Source organism: Brienomyrus brachyistius, chromosome 8 (genome assembly GCF_023856365.1).
Source record: "Brienomyrus brachyistius isolate T26 chromosome 8, BBRACH_0.4, whole genome shotgun sequence".
In the NCBI taxonomy this organism is placed as follows: Eukaryota; Metazoa; Chordata; class Actinopteri; order Osteoglossiformes; family Mormyridae; genus Brienomyrus; species Brienomyrus brachyistius.
Genome location: NC_064540.1, coordinates 1462395 through 1482500, shown reverse-complemented (window position 1 = coordinate 1482500; position 20106 = coordinate 1462395). Strand labels below are relative to the sequence as shown.

The 20106-nt window shown below is 46.4% G+C and overlaps 1 protein-coding gene across 3 annotated transcripts in view; it reads right to left on the bottom strand.

Annotated features, from left to right (window-relative positions):
- The window catches only part of pmepa1 (prostate transmembrane protein, androgen induced 1), a 21208-nt gene extending 8324 nt beyond the window's left edge, over positions 1–12884 (bottom strand). For all 3 annotated transcript variants that reach the window (XR_007399339.1, XM_049022936.1, XM_049022937.1), the window contains exon 1: positions 12441–12884. Coding sequence is in view for 2 of the 3 variants with exons in the window: in XM_049022936.1 (XP_048878893.1) it covers positions 12441–12546 (106 nt within the window). In the remaining variant the exon portion in view is untranslated. The remainder of the gene's footprint in view (positions 1–12440) is intronic.
- Positions 12885–20106: the final 7222 nt, after the last annotated feature.

The window sequence follows — 20106 nt, the reverse complement described above, 5'->3', positions numbered from 1 at the left end:
GCGGCCAGACACAACACCGTCTAGCACGGCCGCCGTCAAACTTGAAAAACTACAAGAGGAAACTGCCAGGGATTCAGGCAGGTTATGGGCTGTCGGGCGAGGAGAGGTGGAGCAGACAAAACAACTCTGAACAGTGACACCAGGAACGCATTCTTCCCTGTTTCTCAACTAATTTTAGTTCTTTTTTTTTTTTTTTAAAAAAAAAAAAAAAAGGAGTGGGAAATTTTAAAAGGAAAATGACAACGCTGACAAAAATTGTCAATCAACTTGTTATATAAATATAAATTTCTAGGTATAAGAAACCATTTTCCAAATGTGACTCTTCTCCCAAGCGCTTTCAGATGCTCCCAAACGCACAAATCCAATAAAACCAAGTGCTTCAGCTAATGCTAACTGGGATAATGGAGGAATGCAGTTCAACCAGACAGAAAAAGACAAGGGTCCAGTCACCAGCCACAGACAATAGAGAGAGGCACACAAAATGTTACTTAAGCAAATCGCCTTTACGGCTCGCAGCTGGATTTTTCACTGTACTTAACGCCCGTCAGAACAATAATGACTGTCGACGCCCCAATAACCTCATTCAGGGCAACATCATCAATGCAACGTGAGTCACTCTGAGGAGACAACTGCCAGAATAAAGGATTTAAAAAAATAATGCCAGAAGCTGCATTTGTTTTAATTGTGGCTTTAAGGATCAGGACAGAATATCCTACTGCTGGAGTAAAGGGAACACAGGTGCAGGCGAGACAGTGGTAGGAGCAAAGTGCACCAGAGGGTGGGAATGCCTTATGGGATCCCTGATTGGTCCATTCCCACTGGCGATTATATCCTGATTGGCCCCGCTAAACGCAGCAAAATGCTGGTCTCATTTTTAGGATTATTCAGATACACGTTAACTGGTAGCCTAGAGGTACCCGATTAAAACCAAATACTTGGTTATTAAAACAAAACTGTCAATATGCAGGAGCGGGTTCAGCGCTGGCCTTTGAAGTCTCCCCCGTTTGCGGTAGGATTCCTCCGGCTTCCCGCCACAGTGCGAAGATACGCAGGTTGGGGAAGTGGCCTTTCTAAATCGGAACTTTGCGATAGACTGACATCCCATCCGCCGTGCCCCCCCAGCACGTACCCTCTGCTTCCTGGGACAGGCTGCAGGCTCGGTGACCTTGTACTGGAGAGCGAATGGGAAAGGCAGGTAATATACACAAAACATTCCATATCACACACACACACACACACACACACATATATGAAGAGTACACCACGTACAGGACATTAGCAGGTAGTTAAGGAAAGATCCACAATGGCTATTGTGTGGCTGAGCTGCACCGCGAGGGGTGCTGCAGGAATGTGCGTGTCTGTGTGTGGGGGGGGGGGATGCTCAGCTGTTCCTTGGGAGCGCGGCCAAGGCTGCGCACTCTGGGACACACATATCCGGGCACCACGGAGACAAGGGGACCCCCTTTCCGGGGTCCTGCGAGACGCATCCATATTCAGGGTTGGGTTCATTGTTAGTGGTCCTTATCGGCAGACACCTCAGGCGGCAGGGAGTCTAGACAAGGCTGACAAAAAGCATGCACCCTCCGCCAACAACGCCCACCTGCCGCCACCCCCCAGCCCAGTACAGAACACTACAGGAGACCCACACTGTCACACTGGATCCTATTGTTTAAATTGCAGCAAATCCACGACTGTCTGGCAAGTCAAGACCTCAACGCATAATCTATTAAATCAGCACATTAAATTACTACTTGACTGTATGAACATACACATGTATATACAGAAACAGACGAAGGTCTTTGTCTGCAATGAAGTCAGCATAATATAAGGGGGTTTATATCTCTCCCACTGGACCTAGACAGTCAGAGTACACATAACCCCCCCCCCCACCAAGCTGGCAGCCCTCTAAAAACACTGACCTTAAAGTGCAACCAATATCTGGTTTATGGCCGCCAATGTTTATAATTGAAACTGGGGTAGAGCCTTTTCAGCTCAATACTCAGATAATGAATTGGTAATTATTACAAAACTGGGGCAAGGGAGTCACAAGACAAACCAGACATCAATAACAAATCAATAAGGCTAGACTCAAGCAGGCAGAGGAGAGGGAAAGTTCTTAGGTCACCATAAGCCATGTCTGTCCCTTACTGCCAGCCCACCTTCCCCCACCCCATGTCCCCCTGCTGGATAGGACAGGAAGCGCACACCAGGCGGCCCCGACACACAACCCGACACCCAGACGAGAGACAGCCGGACCGCCATGAATCATCGCTTTCAGGAAGACTGTTCTAGAACTGGGCTGAAGTGGGGGGCGTGTGTGGGGGGGTGGGACCTTTCTGGGCTTGAGCTGTCATAGCCCAGAAAATAAAGGAGGAGAAATGCCCTGAACTATGGCTCACTCACAGCCGGAGCGCAGCTCCCAGAGGGCGGCCTGCACACGACACAATGCAAGGCCTTCGCAGGGCGGCAGGAAAACACACGACATCAGCTGGAAAACGTTCCGTCTCGCATGCCCGAGATTTGTGGGGAGACTGAATTTAAAAAGATACAAATTTGAATTATGAGGAAACAGGAATCTGGAGACAAACTGCGGGAACAGCTCAATGAGTCCCTTGAAGCCGCAAGAAGGCGGCCAGATTTAAAATGCTGAAAACTGAGAGACATATTAGGTTATGCGGCTGAAAGGAATATTTCAAAAGCCAGATCTTTTTTTTTTTTTTTAAAGGGCACCAATAACTTGCCCACAGTGCAGGCTCCACAGTTTGTGAGAGAGCAGACACTTCACTTTGTGGGGAACCTTGCTATGACCCCTGACCTCTCCCCTTTGACCCTCACTCCTTCACACGCGGCCCTGTTACCAGGCAACGAGGCTCTACTCCTTCGTCCCAAATTTCCCAGCAGATGCATTGGTTTCTTATGCAAATTGTTGTTTAAATTTACATAAATCTCAATTATTAAGACAATGATTATGTCGCAGGGTGGGATGGGGGCTAGCCCTGTGTGTGACACACCACAACAAACTGGCATGGAGAGTAAGAGACACAACACAAAAAAAAATGTTTCACGAACCGAAGACAAACTTAAAAAACACACAGACAGGTCAAGTAGGACACACGTGTTCACAAGGCAACAAAACGTCACTTCTAGGAAAGAGGCATTAAAAAAAATCTGGGTATAAAAAATGGATAAAATCTCATTATACAAGTACACTCCCCATTCCATATTATGCTGAGAATGTATATATTTTTTGAAGTTATGCACCCCCACACAGCACCCATCCCCCCGCCACTATTTCCCCTCCCTGGTCTACTATGCAAATGACACCCTAGCAGTCATACCCCCCACCTCCAGGATCACTGGCAGACGAAGGGTTAAGGAGCCCCCGCCCCTGTCAGCAGGCTGTTCGCGGAGCAGCGTTCCCCTTTGCATCATGTCTAGACTGCAGAACAATGGACGGCCAAACGCGGAGGAAGAGGAGACCCAGAGAGGGCCCAGACCGGCCAGCCTGCAGACTGCCTGCGGCTCGGGTGGCGGAAACCTCAGACAGGAACTCCTCAGTCAAATTACCCCCCCCCTCCGCAACTGCATGCTACAGAGCACAATCAAGGGTCCATGCCTGCGTGCTCCATCCACACAGACCAGCATTTCATACCTGTGTGACGCGCACTTCCAAAGCTATTTAACAAGAAATGTTCAAAATATCATTGGCTACAAGCCCCACCCACCCTGTCTTACGTACACCATACCAGGTCAGTTAAAATGACACGGAATTAGGCCCCTTGTACGCGTTTGTGTGTCAATAACTAGGATAGTAAAGCAGAAAGAAATAAAACAACGTAAATAATTCTGATTAAGATACGTTTCCATGCAAAGTACACAAACAACGTCGTCCTCGCGTCCAGATCCGAGACGCCAGGTGGACGCAGCGATACTGATATTTCGCTTCTCCATTTTCCATCTATCCCACCCCCACCAGCCTTCTGGTTTTGCTCCTCTCCCAAAAAAAAAAACACACACAGCACTCCGTGTCCCCCGCATTGTAGGCTGTCCTGCCGCACTTCGGGGGGGGGTGGGGGGGGGGGGCTTCTCGCAGGGACCGCCGCTGACCTCTCTCACAGGCGGCTTGCAGCGGTTCATGTGAAACTATTCCAACAGTCGTGCCGGCATAAAGAAGTGCTGAGGGAACTCTCTGCCAGAGCGCACAAACACATTTGCAATTCAATTAATAGACTTTTCTGTTATTTGGTACCGCAACTGGGGAGCGGGGTGGGGGGGGGGGGGGGGGGGGGGAGAATGTCTAGAACAAAAGACAGCGGGAGAATCATCATGGCCTTTCTTTTAAGGAGAAAAAAAAAACATCCGATTAGTACGTCTGGTGCATTTTGATTTGACTGACTTTGGGGCTAATAGCACTTAAGCGTGTAGCGACACGACATCCCAGCCGCTTGTAACGGCACAGAAGGAAAACGCAGTAAAAAGATTTTACAGTTTATGCATGTTTGTTATTCCTCAAAAACTGTTTTTTTTTTCCTTTCCCAGAAGACCTAGGTAATGCTGCCTTCGAGAATGGTTCTACATAATATGGGGGGGGGGGCGCGGGGGCAGGTGGCAGCAGATAATTAAGGCCAAGCCCCCACCAATTTAGGAAGATCGGGTCGCCGGTTGTTTGTTCCCCCCTGCCAGGGCTAAAATTAGGTCGGCAGGATCCCATGGCCCCAGCACCTTCGATAATCCAGGACCCCACCCTCCCTTCTTTGGCATAATACTGAAACCCTGATTTCCCCCCCCCCCCCCCCACACTCCCTTCCCCAGATCCACCCAACGCTTCTCCCACTTTCCATCTCAGCCCCGATTCTGAGACCTTCGATGACGGACAGACATGGCGTCAGTGCAAAAAACCTTCCCAGAAAGCATGTGATTCGGAGACGGACATCATCCAAAACGGCAGAAAAAAACACCGTCAGGATAAATATCGCTCCTTTTCTTCTGGGGAGGAAGGAAAACAAAGCAAGCAAATCCCTGTCGTGGCCGATTGCCTTCAACTTGACTTTGAGTGTGGATCCTTACTCCTGTGGGGGGGGTGGGGGGCTGCCGATCACCTTGGAGGTTTAGAGCAGCCTGCCAAGCACTACAGGCACCGGGACAAAGCGTCTGGCTGCTCCTCAGCCCACAAAAAAGGGGGTGGGGAGCCGGAGGCCGAGCGACACAAAGACGGGTTCTCCTTAGCGGAAACTACCATTTGTCCAACTCAGTGATTTCAATCCGCCCCCCCCCCCCCCCAATCAGTGGAAAACAGGCAAGGCGCAGTGCCCACGACTGATAGGCCACCCTACAGGACCCGGAAAGACCCCCGGCCCATGGAGACGGGCTGGGTACGCTGCCTGCACACGGTAGCTGAGCACGGACACAAAAATAGAGAAGGCATTAGTGACACCCCGAGTGACTTTTACAACAGAGCGAGAAGGTTAGTGTGTTAGGGAACGCGGGCAAAAGTGTGGGCTTGTCGGGGGTGGGGGGGGTACATATTTTCATAGAGGGGAGGACTGCCTTTTAATGAGGGGGAGAAACCGGTGCCAGACATCTAGCATAAAGACACTCTCCACTGTGGGGAGTCTCATTTTTAAACACACACGCGCACGTACACAGTTTTTCCATTAGCCACCTGCCAGTGTGTGTGTGTGTGTGTGTGTGTGTGTGTGTGTGTGTGTGTGTGTGTGTGTGTGTGTGTGTGTGTGTGTGTGTGTGCGCACGCAGGACAAGCTTTACAGCCAGTAACCTTGTGTTCCACAGGTCTGGAGTCCAGATTCTTACTCACACTCAGTCCCGCCGCCCCCCACCCTGTGCCTCCACACTTAACTTCTCCTGCCAACTCTTCAATCTTAGACCATCTAGATTACATAAAGCCCGGTCCTGGGAAGACCAGGCTCACTCTCAGCTGCCCCTCCCCCACCTTCCAAGCTAAAACAAAAAGACTGAGATTCAAGATCCCCCCCCCCCCCCCCACCTCATGACACGAATCCAAAAGCAGGGCAGGGTGTGTGTACAGTTTTAGAGAAAAAGAACGAAGTCAAAGAGACGCGTCGTTAAGTGTCTATTTAGAGAGGGAAAAAAGAACTGAGTAAGTTGTGAAGTGTTTGGTTTCCAGGGTCAACAAGACCTACAATTAGTCACAGAACCTGGCTTCTAAAAAAGAGGAAGAGGAAGTTCGAAGCCAGTGTGACTTCCAGCACGGCAGCCGCTCCCCCCACCGTTATCTGTACACCTGACCTTCTACGTTATACTAAGCTACCAAGTAGCAAAGTCACGTATCGGCGGCGAGCCGCGGGGCCCCCTGACAGCAGGTCGCGTGACGGCGCGCCCCGACCGGCGGCCCTGGCAGGCGGACGCAGGCAGCTCAGCGCCGGGCGGCTATTAAAAGCCGGACTTGCGGGGAGAGCCGCGAGACAGCTGTGAGCTGCAAACACGGCAGGATTCCTCTGCGAGGGGAAGTCAGCTGCAAACCCGGTGATGTGCTCGGCATATTGATACATAAATACATAAATGGAAAATTAACAAAAAAAAATATATATGACTATTGACGGGTTACTTGGCACAGGCTGGGCTAGTCCGCCTCCTGTTCCTCCTTCTGTGTATGTGCTTTAGAGAAGCAAGGAGGGGCACCATGTGGATGGGGGGGTGGGGGGGGGGTGGGCAGAGGGCAGGGAAGCAGCTGGTGGTGGCGTGAGACACAGCCGAGCGCTTTCATTGTGGCGGTGACGGTGTTGACAGGACGGGGTAGACGGCGGACAGCCCAGCGTGTCTGTGTGTGTCAGACGGGGTAATGGGCAGTTCATGCGGGCCTGGGAAACCCGGGGGGGGGGGGGGGGGAGGGACACCTGCGCCATGGTTGATACAGTGCTGAAACCAGGGCGCTTGTGCCATAAAAATTCCCAGACGGGGAGTCAGGGGAGAGAGGGAGGGCCGGGCGCGCGTGAGGATGTGTGTGCGTGACTCAGACAGGATGACCTTAACTGCGACTGGGTGAGGGGTGTGTGTGCGGGTGTCTGTCTCTGTGTGTCTGAGGCCCAGTTGTACACCATGTAATGCCATCGGGGGGGGCGAGGAGAGGATGCAGCTGGGGTGCCCACAACCCCCCCACCCACTCAAAAAAAAAGTAAAAAAAAAAAAACAAAGCCAACTGCCCTGTCCTACACCCCTGCAGCAGTAAGGGGCTTCACAGTGGGGAGGGTAGGGGGGGTTTTCCCCTTCTCACCGTTTACATCCTGCTTTTTTTCTGGTTCCTTCTATAAAACCTCAAAAATGGGCAGATGTTCTCCCAAAGACACACAATTCAGCCTCGGCCCAAACTAGGGACTCGGTGTATATGGGTTCGCTAAACTTTAGGGTTCCGTGTTTTCCACTGATTCTTAGGACCTGATTGCAAACTAGGGGCTGATCTTAACATATCCAGACTTCTACAGATCTGATCACAAAACACATGCATGCCTGTACAAAGAAAGAGACAGGATAGGTGCGCGCACACAGACACACACAGACACACACACACACACACAGTTTGTAATTATATCTTTGTGGGGACGCTCCATTCATTTCTATGGGGGAAAACTCTAATCCCAACATGACGACCTTAACCCCCCCCCAGCCCTAACCTTAACTATAAGTAACCAAGCAAAATACAAAACTTTTGGCATTTTAAGTTTTGATTACATTCACAGCTTGTTAAAATAACAAGTTATTATTACATTGTGGGGAACATTTGGTATATAAACATAATCCACACACACACACACACACACACACACACACACACACACACACACACACACACACACACAGCACTCTCAAAACTTGTGCTGCACCAGGGGTGTGTCTGAGTGACAGTGCAGGTCCAATATACATGGTTCTCAATTGTACATTACTAGGAATGTCCTGAAATCAGAGTACCTGAAATTATAGGTTTCTGTGTAACAGGGAGAGGAACACGCCTAAGCCAGACAAACCCTACAGCGTTCCAGAGCCCCCCCCTCGGCATGCAATAAAACTATGGTGCACCAAGCCTGAGGCAATGCCAGTAGGGGGCGCCGTTCCACCTCCAGCCTGCTCCCCGCGTTTGAAATCGTGGGCCACAGCACAGGCAGCCCGCCCCTCTTAGCCAGGAAGGGTAACCCTGTAGCGTGACCTGGCCATATCCTCCACGACGCCTGCAGGCCGACCGCAACGGATGATGTCAGAGCTGAGGAAGCCTCAGCCGAGCCCAGATTGCTCAGCGGCTGCGGGGCGTCTGCGGGGCGTCTGCGGTCACGCCACGCAATCACCACACACGATCACATTTATATGTAAATATCAGGCGGAATCCCACATTCCTTTGTGCCGATCCGGGGGATACGATCCCCCAGTGTCACCTAGAGATAATTAACCTTCTGCAAGATGACCGAGCAAGTCTCAGACCAACGGGAGATGGTGTCTCGATACTATGGTCATCAGTGTTGGCGCTTGTTTCATTAACTAGGAGACCATCTCAGAAGAGCAAAGGGGGGGGGGGGGGGGACAGGCAAGATTTACTTGCCAACACACAATATGTCAAATGTAACGCACAGGGAATACTTCCGACATCCCCATTTAATTAGGAGCAGATTTTTACTTTTCTTTTTTTGAGACGTGGGAAGTGGTCAGCCCAGGGAGACTGATGGCCTAGACTCACGAATAGAGGGACCCAGGCAGAGAAAGCCAGTCATTTTCTGAAGACTAAAGAGGAATCAGGAGAGCAGAAAATAAAGGGGACTGCTGGCCTCAGAACTCAGCCAGGCCTGCATCTCAGAGATGCACGTAGAGAGAGAAATATGCTTTAAACGCGAAGGATGTGCACGAAGCCAAGGGTCGTCTCCACACTGACTAACGTCAACCTGAATGGAATGGTTTCGTTTTGGAGGTGGGAAACTCAGATTTAACAGCTTAGATTTCATCCCGTGCTTAGCGCCGCACTGTCAGAGATAACTGGGAGAGGCATCTTAAAGGGGAGGGGGGGGGCTATTTAAAGAAAGCAGTGGTTCATGAAATCGTACCTCTATAAAATCATCTATAAAATGCCTGGTTTTCCCTGACTAACTGGTCTCTGGTGTCAAAGGATGAATCCTGAAGGAGATGGGAATGGGATATTTTATTTGAAGATTGGGGGGGGGGGGGGTTGTGTGACATCACATCTGGCTTGTGATCTGGTTTTGGCCCCGCCCCCGGGGATGCACCACTGCCGACTCTTGGCCTTTTGGGAGCAGGCGGCCTCCTGATGCGTCTCCCTGTGACTGGAAAGGAGACCCCCCCCCCACTCAGCACCATGCTCGGGTGAGGGCCAAAGCCGTCTGTTGTGCACATTTTCCCCAGTGTTTTTTTTTTTTTTTTTTTTTTTAAATTGGACAGCAAGTACAGGCCACCCCTCAGTCCCGAGGTGGGCCGCACATCCAGCGGAAGGAAACTCATTTCCTCTCCCCACCTTCAAACAGCTGTGCCTGGATTCCCGATTCCCAATCGGAAAGCGGGATGATTTACATCCCTGCTGGAAAATAATAGGGCAAATGACTGTGGATGTGCGTAATACTCAATCTCGATTAAAATGCAATTCCGTGGACTCGGGACAACCCTGAGACACATGGAAGGACACAAAGATGCAAACATTTCCTTGGATCCAGTAAAGGCACATTCCCATTCTGTACAAAAAGCCTTACGTCTGCATCCTTCCCTCCCACCCCCAACAAGCATCAAATGTGTGTCATGCTTCCCAGAACCAGGCAAGCAACTGACAGACCCCACCGCTGTCCTAAATACGGCACTGACCATCACAAAATCAAGCCAGGCTTAACCACCCTTAGATTGGGACTGGATTCTCTCATGAGAAATGCAAAAGGAAAGAAGATTTTTTTCTGCATTAAGTTGCAACAATCCCAACAGCCAGGAAAGCTGATGTAGGAAGCGTAGTCCTGTGTCTGTTCTTGGGGACTCGTGGTACTATACAGACAACAAAAACAGCAGCAAAATTAAAGTATGGCAAACAAGAATGCAGGCTGCAACTACACAATTACAAATGTATCTTAACAGGCTCTTACTTACAGGAAACATACACTATAGATTACATCTACATAAAATGATCTATTTGATCTCCGAACTTCAGTTTTCACATCAAAAATCTTTTCAATCACTTAAAAAAAAAAAAAAAAAAAAAAAAAAAAAAGTACAGTTAAAATGATCTACGGCATAAAAATTACTGATTTCAATGTCACGATGTATGCGATACCATCACGAATGGTACCGATCGAACATGCCACAGGTAAGGTTAAGTCGGAATTGGGTCTCAGCGAGCTGTACGGAAATATTCTCACTCGGGGGAAATGGTTTTATCAGCCTGGGAAAACTGGTTCAACTCTCGCCAGGTATGTTCTTTTAACGGAGGATTTCTGCTGATGATATAACCAGTCCCAAACCAAGGCCCGTATATTTAACTCCTCGCAAACCCTCACGATCACAACAGAATACGATAAACAGACACCGATATCTGTCCTCACACAGAAGACAAACGCATAACCAGAATAAATAGAGCATTTCAGAATCCTTTTTTGTCTTTTTATATTACAAGAAAATCTGTTCTTTCGCAGATCGCTTTTATTTGCATGGGGTGTTTTTTTTGTGTGAAAGAATGTGTCAAGTCATTTCCACACAGCTTTATAAACCACCAATTCAGAAATATATTAAAAACCAAAAGGCTTTTGCAAGCAGTTAAAGCCGAAAAATTAAGTATTTGCCTTGTGGAGATGAGATGCCTGCTTATATTTTGCATTTGCTCATCAGATAAAAATTATAATTAAAGTGAAATAGGATAGGAAAACAAAAATTTAATAATGATAATAATAATATGTAATGCACAATATGTTCAGGCAGCAAACTGACAAGAAATCACTTCATCATATTTATTTTTAGTGGACATCGGAGTATCCAGAGAGAGAGAGAGAGAGAGAGAGAGAGAGAGAGAGAGAGAGTGAGTGTGTGTGTGTGTGTGTGTGAGAGAAAGAGAGACACAGCCGCAGGTTTACTTGTGGGTATTCCCAGTACATTTTAGCCTTAAGAGACGCTTCTTCCACAAAATTTCAACATTACATAACAGGAAACTGCACCCACCGGCCGTTCTGGGGGATGGGGAAGCAGTATAAGTTTGATCTTTCTCCAAGATTACAAAGCGTCACGGTGTCTCTCACGGGAATTCTCTATGATCGGTACAGAGCATCTTTTGTGTTCCCACCACGCACAGACAAAAACACGTCTCGGTTATCACTCACCGAGATAAGCAGGAGCAAAGCCCCCTTTAAGGGAAATTCCTTTTTTACTCGTAAAGTAGTTTTCTAGGCTAGAGACTTCCGTCACCATATCAAACGCCATGCGTCCCCTCGTCCCCTCAGCTGCAGAATTCCTATGAATTATTTTGTGATCAGAAAGCAGACATTTTTCAAAAAAAAAAAAACTTGGCTCAGTAATGAAAAAGTTAACATTACACAAGTGTTCATTATCCTCAAATGAGCGGGGGATTACTGTATCTTAAATCTAATATGTAAACATTCACGAAACAAAAACATATTTCTTGAAAAGACACACACACACACACACACACACACACACACACACATATATTTCATACACGTCGTACGAATCGCGCACATGGAAAAATCATCGCCGCCCAAGTTCACGGAGACTGTACCACAGACGGCGTGTGGTGTCAAAAGTTTGCCACAATTTGAAACCAAACCGGGTCTGCATAGTCAATAAAATTATAGTCCAAAAGAAATTTGAAAGCTTTCAAATTATTTGTGGTCACGCGGCATAAAAAATAAAAATAAACTTCCGAACAAAGTTAGACTCCTATTAAGCCTTGACTGCGCCATTCACGACGTCCCAAATCCCCTCCGTGACTGACAAACCACCTTTTCCCCAGAATACCAACAACAAATTGGGTTCCACACGAATACGTCTTAATTATAGCTTTGTTTAAGTGCATTTAAACATTAACTTTGTTGATGCGACCCGAATCGAGAAAAGTAAATAATTTATTTAAAAAATCTGTCCCCGATCTGCGCCAAGAACCTCGAAAAGCCTTTAACATCAGTTTTACTTAATGCGGATAAATGTTACTGTCCAGAGACGAGCAGGGAAAAAATGACCCCAAGTAAGTTGTAACATACTGTTACTTAAGAGTAAAAATGGAGAAATTAACTACATTAAAGAGCCCAGGCGACCTCTAAAACCAGCGAAGTGGGCAATAACTAAGGAACTACCCAACGCGATTAGATTGCTTGTTAAGCAACAAATCTACCTCGTCTAAGTAATTCATTTAGCAAAGACTGATGGCTCACAGAAGACAGCGGGACACCCGGGATACAAAATGGGTTTAAAAAAGTACTTACTGATCTCCATACTCTGGAACGAAGTCGAGCGTTTGCAGTTGCATGTACAGGATACATTGGTCTGGATGGCCGCAGTGCCGTTTTTTAGACCCATTAAGTTAAACATTTAAATGTGAAACTACAAAAGGGAAGAAGGAAAAACAAAACCCAAACGATAGACCCAGATTCTCCGGTTTTCTTTCCTTCTCGTAGAGGCTGAGATCTAACAGAAACATGAAACGCCGTTTTCTTTCTTCGGTGCGAGTCTGCCGGCGGCAGTCGGGGGGTTTATCACGGGTCTCAGTTGCCTTGGTCCCCCCCCCACCCCGGGCCGGTGCCTGGCCTCCGTACTCCAGTATCCCCGATGTTTGTTAATAGACAGCTTGTGCTACTTTGTATCCGTCTGTCTGACGGTCTTCCAGCTCGCCTCATTCAAGTCCAAGTCGGCTCGCATCTTCTGCGGGGCAGGGCTTCCAGGCAGACAGGATTACGTCAATGCCAGACTTGGACTGTGGAGATTGACAGGCCCGCCAGCCAATTGGAGCACGAAGCAGTCTCTCCAGCGCTCCCTTTTGATGTAGTACATGGCGAGAAGCTCGCCCACAGCCACTCGCTTAACTCTACACCATACCTGAAAGTTCATGACCTCCGCGCGCGATCGCAACCTTTCACTACTACGACTGTCTACTTTCGTATTATATACATGTTTTATTCTATGTATATATATTATGTGCACGCATCTCATAAATAGATATATGTATAGACATCATGTGTGCATACAGCAAAAAACAAACTGTATACATATTCAAATCACCAAAAATCTTAAAATATTCAATATCACGTATTGAACAATACCTGCGATAGTTTTAATTCATGAATGCTGAGATTTTACATACATACATAAGTAGGTTAATTTTCAGCCCAATTACGCACAATATCATTTACAAATGGATTATGTAACTGTATTATCTTGCTAGAAACAAAGTTGGTTTCACCTGATTAGGTCACCCACAGTTAAGCCTTAGACAAACCCTGTCCCGTCAGTAACTTTAATTAGTATTAATCCAGTCCTAGAAAGTTCAGGCCGATTGTTGCATACATGAGAATGAGAATACTTTTATTATAGCGAGGAAATTGTTTCAATCTGTTCAAATCTAGGATCCTCTAATCCGGACATACATTTATGTCACCATACAAGCATGTACGTATATATATTGCATTCTCATCTTAGTATCAGTTGCATAGTAATGTGTAAAAATTTGCCCCACTTAGGTGACTATCAGACAATATGCTTTTAGTGGCGCCCCCTAATGGAATAATGAATGAACTGCAAGACCAGGCCGAAAGAAAAATCACTCTCTTGCTTATTTTGTAGTCCAAGCCATTACCGGATTGTACAGACAGCAGGAAAAGCAGTACAGGATCGTCCCTCAGCCATACAAAAGACAATGCATTGGTTATAGGGCAACCACATAATATCCCCTTCTATTGCCATGTTTGTAATGTAATAAGTACTGTTGTTTTGTCTACACCACAGTTCTGGAAAACATTGCACAGTTTTGTGATTCAAAGCCACTTATTCCTTCCACAGTATAATAAAATATTTATTTAAAAAAAAAAATCATTGATATCTGCTTTGTTTTCATGAGGATAATTATAGGAAAAAAACACAAAAAATGCATTGAAGTGAGTAAGTGAGTAAGTAGTCCAACAAAGAAAGAAAGAAAGAAAGAAAGAAAGAGTCCAAAAGGTGCTCCAACTTTTAAAAACAACTGTGCTTCCTCTCTCCAGGCTTGAATGTTATATAAAGACTCAGCAACTTAATGTATGAGGTCAGCTCACAGTCATTGACCCTGGTGGCCGTTTCGAAACGTCCTACAAGCATCTCCTGACCTGATTCCTTTTTTGCCTCGGTGGTCCCTTCGTCTTCTTCACTCCACTCGCTTCTCTTCCACATCCCATTTTGCGCACACGTACTCTGACTGAGTAACACCTCTACACTTCCAGTAGAACAATCAGCCTTGTAGAATATGCAGGTACCAGAGTTACAGGGGAGCTACAAAAATGGCGTTACACATATTCGCCCATTTATACCTTCCTGTAGGTGCGTTCAATGGCTCATTCGTCTCATCGTTTTTGGCTGTTATGATTCCGTGCCTCTAACACATGTGTCACCTTTCCTACATGTTATGTTTTCACGTGGACTTCAGCTAGTCTGTGTATTTTCGTTTTGTGGCGGTAACAAATAAGGAAGTGCGACAGGGACCGGCACAAGTGGCGACCAGGCAGTGAGAGCACGGCGTACCTCAGCACTCTGCTGCAGGCATGAGGTAACGTCTGGATCTGACGCCAAACTGCAGAGTGAGTCTAGCACACCCTGCAAGAATAATAACACATTGCTCCCTGTTCAGCTGGCCGCCCCCACCCCGTGTGCGACTCCTCTCCTTACTTTGATCAAGGAAAAAAAATAACATTTTAAGCTATAATTTTTGGCTCAGCACATTTCCCTTTTCCCCATAACTCTTGTCCCCTCTATTATTGTATTTGTACTGTGACATTATGGATGTGAGTCTGTATGTAAGTACCTCAGCATGGATGAAACTCTGTGCGAGCACCTCAGTGTGTATGTGACTAAATGTGGATGTTACTCTGCGTGTGCATCTCAGTGTGTATGTGACTCAGCTTGTATGTGATTCTGTGCATGTACCTCAGTGTGTATGACTCAGCATGGATGTGATTCTGTGCATGCACCTCAGTGTGTATGTGACTCAGCATGGATGTGATTCTATGCATGTTCCTCAGTGTGTATGTGACTCAGCGTGGATGAGACTCTGTACATGTACCTCAGTGTGTATGTGACTAAGTGGAGACGTGACTCTGTTCATGTACCTCAGTATGAATGTGACTCAGTGTGGGTGTGATTCTGTACATGTACCTCAGTGTGTATGTGATTCAGCATGGATGTGATTCTATGTATGTTCCTCAGTGTGTATGTGACTCAGCGTGGATGAGACTCTGTACATGTACCTCAGTGTGTATGTGACTCAGTGTGTATGTGTCTCAGTGTGTATGTGACTCAGCGTGGATGTGATTCTGTGCATGTACCTCAGTGTGTATGTGACTCAGCGTGATGAGATTCTGTGCATGTACCTCAGTGTGTATGTGACTCAGTGTGGGTGTGATTCTGTACATGTACCTCAGTGTGTATGTGACTCAGCGTGGATGTGATTCTGTGCATGTTCCTCAGTGTGTATGTGACTCAGCTTGTATGTGATTCTGTGCATGTACCTCAGTGTGTATGTGACTCAGCGTGGATGAGATTCTGTGCATGTTCCTCTGTGTGTATGTGACTCAGCTTGTATGTGATTCTGTGCATGTACCTCAGTGTGTATGTGACTCAGCGTGGATGTGATTCTATGCATGTACCTCAGTGTGTATGTGACTCAGTGTGGATGTGATTCTGTGCATGTACCTCAGTGTGTATGTGACTCAGCGTGGATGAGATTCTGTGCATGTTCCTCTGTGTGTATGTGACTCAGCTTGTATGTGATTCTGTGCATGTACCTCAGTGTGTATGTGACTCAGCGTGGATGAGATTCTGTGCATGTTCCTCAGTGTGTATGTGACTCAGTGTGTATGTGACTCAGTGTGGGTGTGATTCTGTGCATGTTCCTCAGTGTGTATGTGACTCAGCTTGTATGTGATTCTGTGCATGTACCTCAGTGTGTATGTGACTCAGTGTGTATGTGTCTCAGTGTGTATGTGACTCAGCGTGGATGTGATTCTGTGCATGTACCTCAGTGTGTATGTGACTCAGCGTGGATGAGATTCTGTGCATGTACCTCAGTGTGTATGTGACTCAGCTTGTATGTGATTCTGTGCATGTACCTCAGTGTGTATGTGACTCAGCGTGGATGAGACTCTGTACATGTACCTCAGTGTGTATGTGACTCAGTGTGTATGTGTCTCAGTGTGTATGTGACTCAGCGTGGATGTGATTCTGTGCATGTACCTCAGTGTGTATGTGACTCAGCGTGGATGAGATTCTGTGCATGTACCTCAGTGTGTATGTGACTCAGTGTGGGTGTGATTCTGTACATGTACCTCAGTGTGTATGTGACTCAGCGTGGATGTGATTCTGTGCATGTTCCTCAGTGTGTATGTGACTCAGCTTGTATGTGATTCTGTGCATGTACCTCAGTGTGTATGTGGACTCAGCGTGGATGAGATTCTGTGCATGTTCCTCTGTGTGTATGTGACTCAGCTTGTATGTGATTCTGTGCATGTACCTCAGTGTGTATGTGACTCAGCGTGGATGTGATTCTATGCATGTACCTCAGTGTGTATGTGACTCAGTGTGGATGTGATTCTGTGCATGTACCTCAGTGTGTATGTGACTCAGCGTGGATGAGATTCTGTGCATGTTCCTCTGTGTGTATGTGACTCAGCTTGTATGTGATTCTGTGCATGTACCTCAGTGTGTATGTGACTCAGCGTGGATGAGATTCTGTGCATGTTCCTCAGTGTGTATGTGACTCAGTGTGTATGTGACTCAGTGTGGGTGTGATTCTGTGCATGTTCCTCAGTGTGTATGTGACTCAGCTTGTATGTGATTCTGTGCATGTACCTCAGTGTGTATGTGACTCAGTGTGTATGTGGTGACTCAGCGTGGATGTGATTCTGTGCATGTACCTCAGTGTGTATGTGACTCAGCGTGGATGAGATTCTGTGCATGTACCTCAGTGTGTATGTGACTCAGTGTGTATGTGACTCAGTGTGGGTGTGATTCTGTACATGTACTTCAGTGTGTATGTGACTCAGCTTGGATGTGATTCTATGCATGTACCTCAGTGTGTATGTGCAGTGTGTATGTGACTCAGCGTGGATGTGATTCTGTACATGTACCTCAGTGTCTATTTGACTCAGCTTGGATGTGATTCTGTGCATGTACCTCAGTGTGTATGTGACTCAGCGTGGATGAGATTCTGTGCATGTTCTTCAGTGTGTATGTGTCTCAGTGTGAATGTGACTCTGAGGCTGAGTTTGCCTGTGACTGAGCATGTACCTCAGTGGGTATATTGGTGATATTCGTACCTGATGATACCTGCTGCTCAAACTCCACATGAGGACATGTAAAATGGTGAGTTGTGCTATTTTTCAACCCTATAGACAGGTTTGCCTTGCCTGTGGTACTGATGGTAATTTTAGTTGGTGCTGAACAAGCAGACAATGGGATATTTCAAGACTGTAGTCCAAGCGCAGCAAAACACAATGAAACCTCGGGAGGGAAGGACGAGACACTGAAGTTAATACAAATTTTACAATTTCATGAAGATGAAAGTTAAACTGAATGTCCTTAATGCAACAAATGGATGTGGAGTAGAACAAACACAGAGGAACCGGCCACTTCACCTAAAGTATATTAAAAAGAGCAAATTCTGCAACTTTTGTGAAGGTTTGCAAAGTCTTATGCGAAACACCACCCAGAGGGTCCTTAAAAATAGCAAGGCACGTAACAAAAAGTTAAAATATTTCTATGGAAACCTGTAATGTAACCTAATGGGAATAGCCACTCCTTAGACACAATAAAAATGGAATATTAACCCACCCCCCACACACATAAAAGACTTTCTCTTTAATCCCTGGCACCATCACAACTAAGGATAATAAAGTGCCAGCAATACCTTCTCTGCCTTGTGATAGTTTAACAAGAAAGGGGGGGGTCTTCATAATCTGGTTCTGGCATGACAGCCTGATCTCTTCTGAACTTCAAGCTGTCTTCTCTTTAAGGTTCATACAGCCGAATCTTCCAGGCAAAATCTCCTGACACTTTCTTTCTTGCCACCCAAACAGAGAGGTCCTCAGATGAACCATCTCCTTGCCCCTCTGCCCAAATTTTTGAAGGTAACTACTAAGTTTTAGAAACATCACACTTCATCTAATTAATCCTCATGTTCCCCTGCAGGGCATAACAAACTGTATGTAAATACAACTTCGAGCAATTCCCGTGACGCTCAGATCATGCACTGTATATTAAACAATCCATCTATTTACCCATCCATCATCGATCCATCCATCCATCCATCCATCCATCCATCCATCAATCCATCCATATGTCCATCCATCCTTCCGTCTGTCCATCCATCCATCCATCCATCTTACAGTTTCTTATACAGTATAACATCCTGGGACCCCCTATCCCAAGGAGCACAGAGCACAATGTAATCGAACCACAATTGCAACAAGGTCCAAACTCATCCATCCATCCATTTTCTAAAACGCTTATCCTACTGGGTCGCGGGGGGTCCGGAGCCTATCCCGGAAGCAATGGGCACGAGGCAGGGAACAGCCCAGGATGGTGGGCCAGCCCATCGTAGGGCACACTCACACACCAGTCACTTACACACGCACAAGGTAACTCATTTAGACTAGATATGATACAACTTTGCTAGGAAAAAAATGTTTCTTCTCTCAAAGAAATTAGAAAGCAATAATACTTTTGTACCGTCTGCTAGTTTAATTTCCTAAACACAGTTTCAAAACAGTTCACCTAAGAAGGTGTGGTATATATCTCAGCTGTGGTTTAGCTGCAGCACTTAGTAAACACTGCCTTTACTCCATTGTGGTGACGAAGTATTTTGAGTAACAGGCAGTTAAGAAATGGTATGATCCTATGTCTCCTCCCAACATGTAACGTAACAATCTGTTCAGTAAATATATGGAACTTCTGAGCACAATCTAGGGCAGGGGAGGGGAACCTGATCCATGGAGAGCTGGTGTGGGTGTGGGTGTTTGAGATGACCTCTCAGTCAGCCAATAATAAAGAGGTGGCTCACAGCTCCAGTCCTGGGGACCCACTGTTATTGGTTGACAGAGAGATCATCCCAAAAACCTGCACCGGCCCTCCATGGATCAGCTTCACCAGTCCTGGTCTGGAGGTCTGAAGAGCGACGGTGAATCTGGGCTTGCCTTTGGAGACCAAGTGGAGTGGTGCTGCAGGATGGGACACATATCTGGGCAGCATCACCATGACATTCTTATATCTTCTGGATGGGACACTTTGGAGCCCTATCAGCCTGATAGGAACATCTAAAACCACTCTCTGCTACAACTGCCATCAGAAGTCGAGCTACATCCTCTAGTGTCTGATGGAGACACATACTGGATTATGAAAATCATGAACTAAATATAAAACGTCATATATGTAGCAGAAATTAAAGGCCATTCAATCCTAATCACCAGGATGTGGAATATTTAATGTTAGTAAAATTCTATTTTAGTACTACTTGAATTCCTCTAAAGTTTGTGCCCAGAATACACTACTATATGTGGTCCAAACCCCCATCAACATCTGTGTAATCTTTGTCATAATCTAAACCCGATCTCAATATTCGTGACATAATGATCTTAAAACCAGCCATCAAAATTTGGCTCCTCCTACTGCCTCTTTTTCTCTGTAGTCATATTGCTTTTCCCATCCTCACTGACCTCTGACTCTGAGACTACGGAACCTGTTGTGCCCTAGTCCTCCACGAGTCATTTCATGCTTTGTTGTAATTTGTCTCTTGAAATGTCTGCCCACTACAATATCCCATCTCATTCTCACCAAAGACCATATTTGGTAATTTTCTACACATTAAAAACTGCATAACAGTTTTCGCCTTGATGGTACATAAGAACACAGATG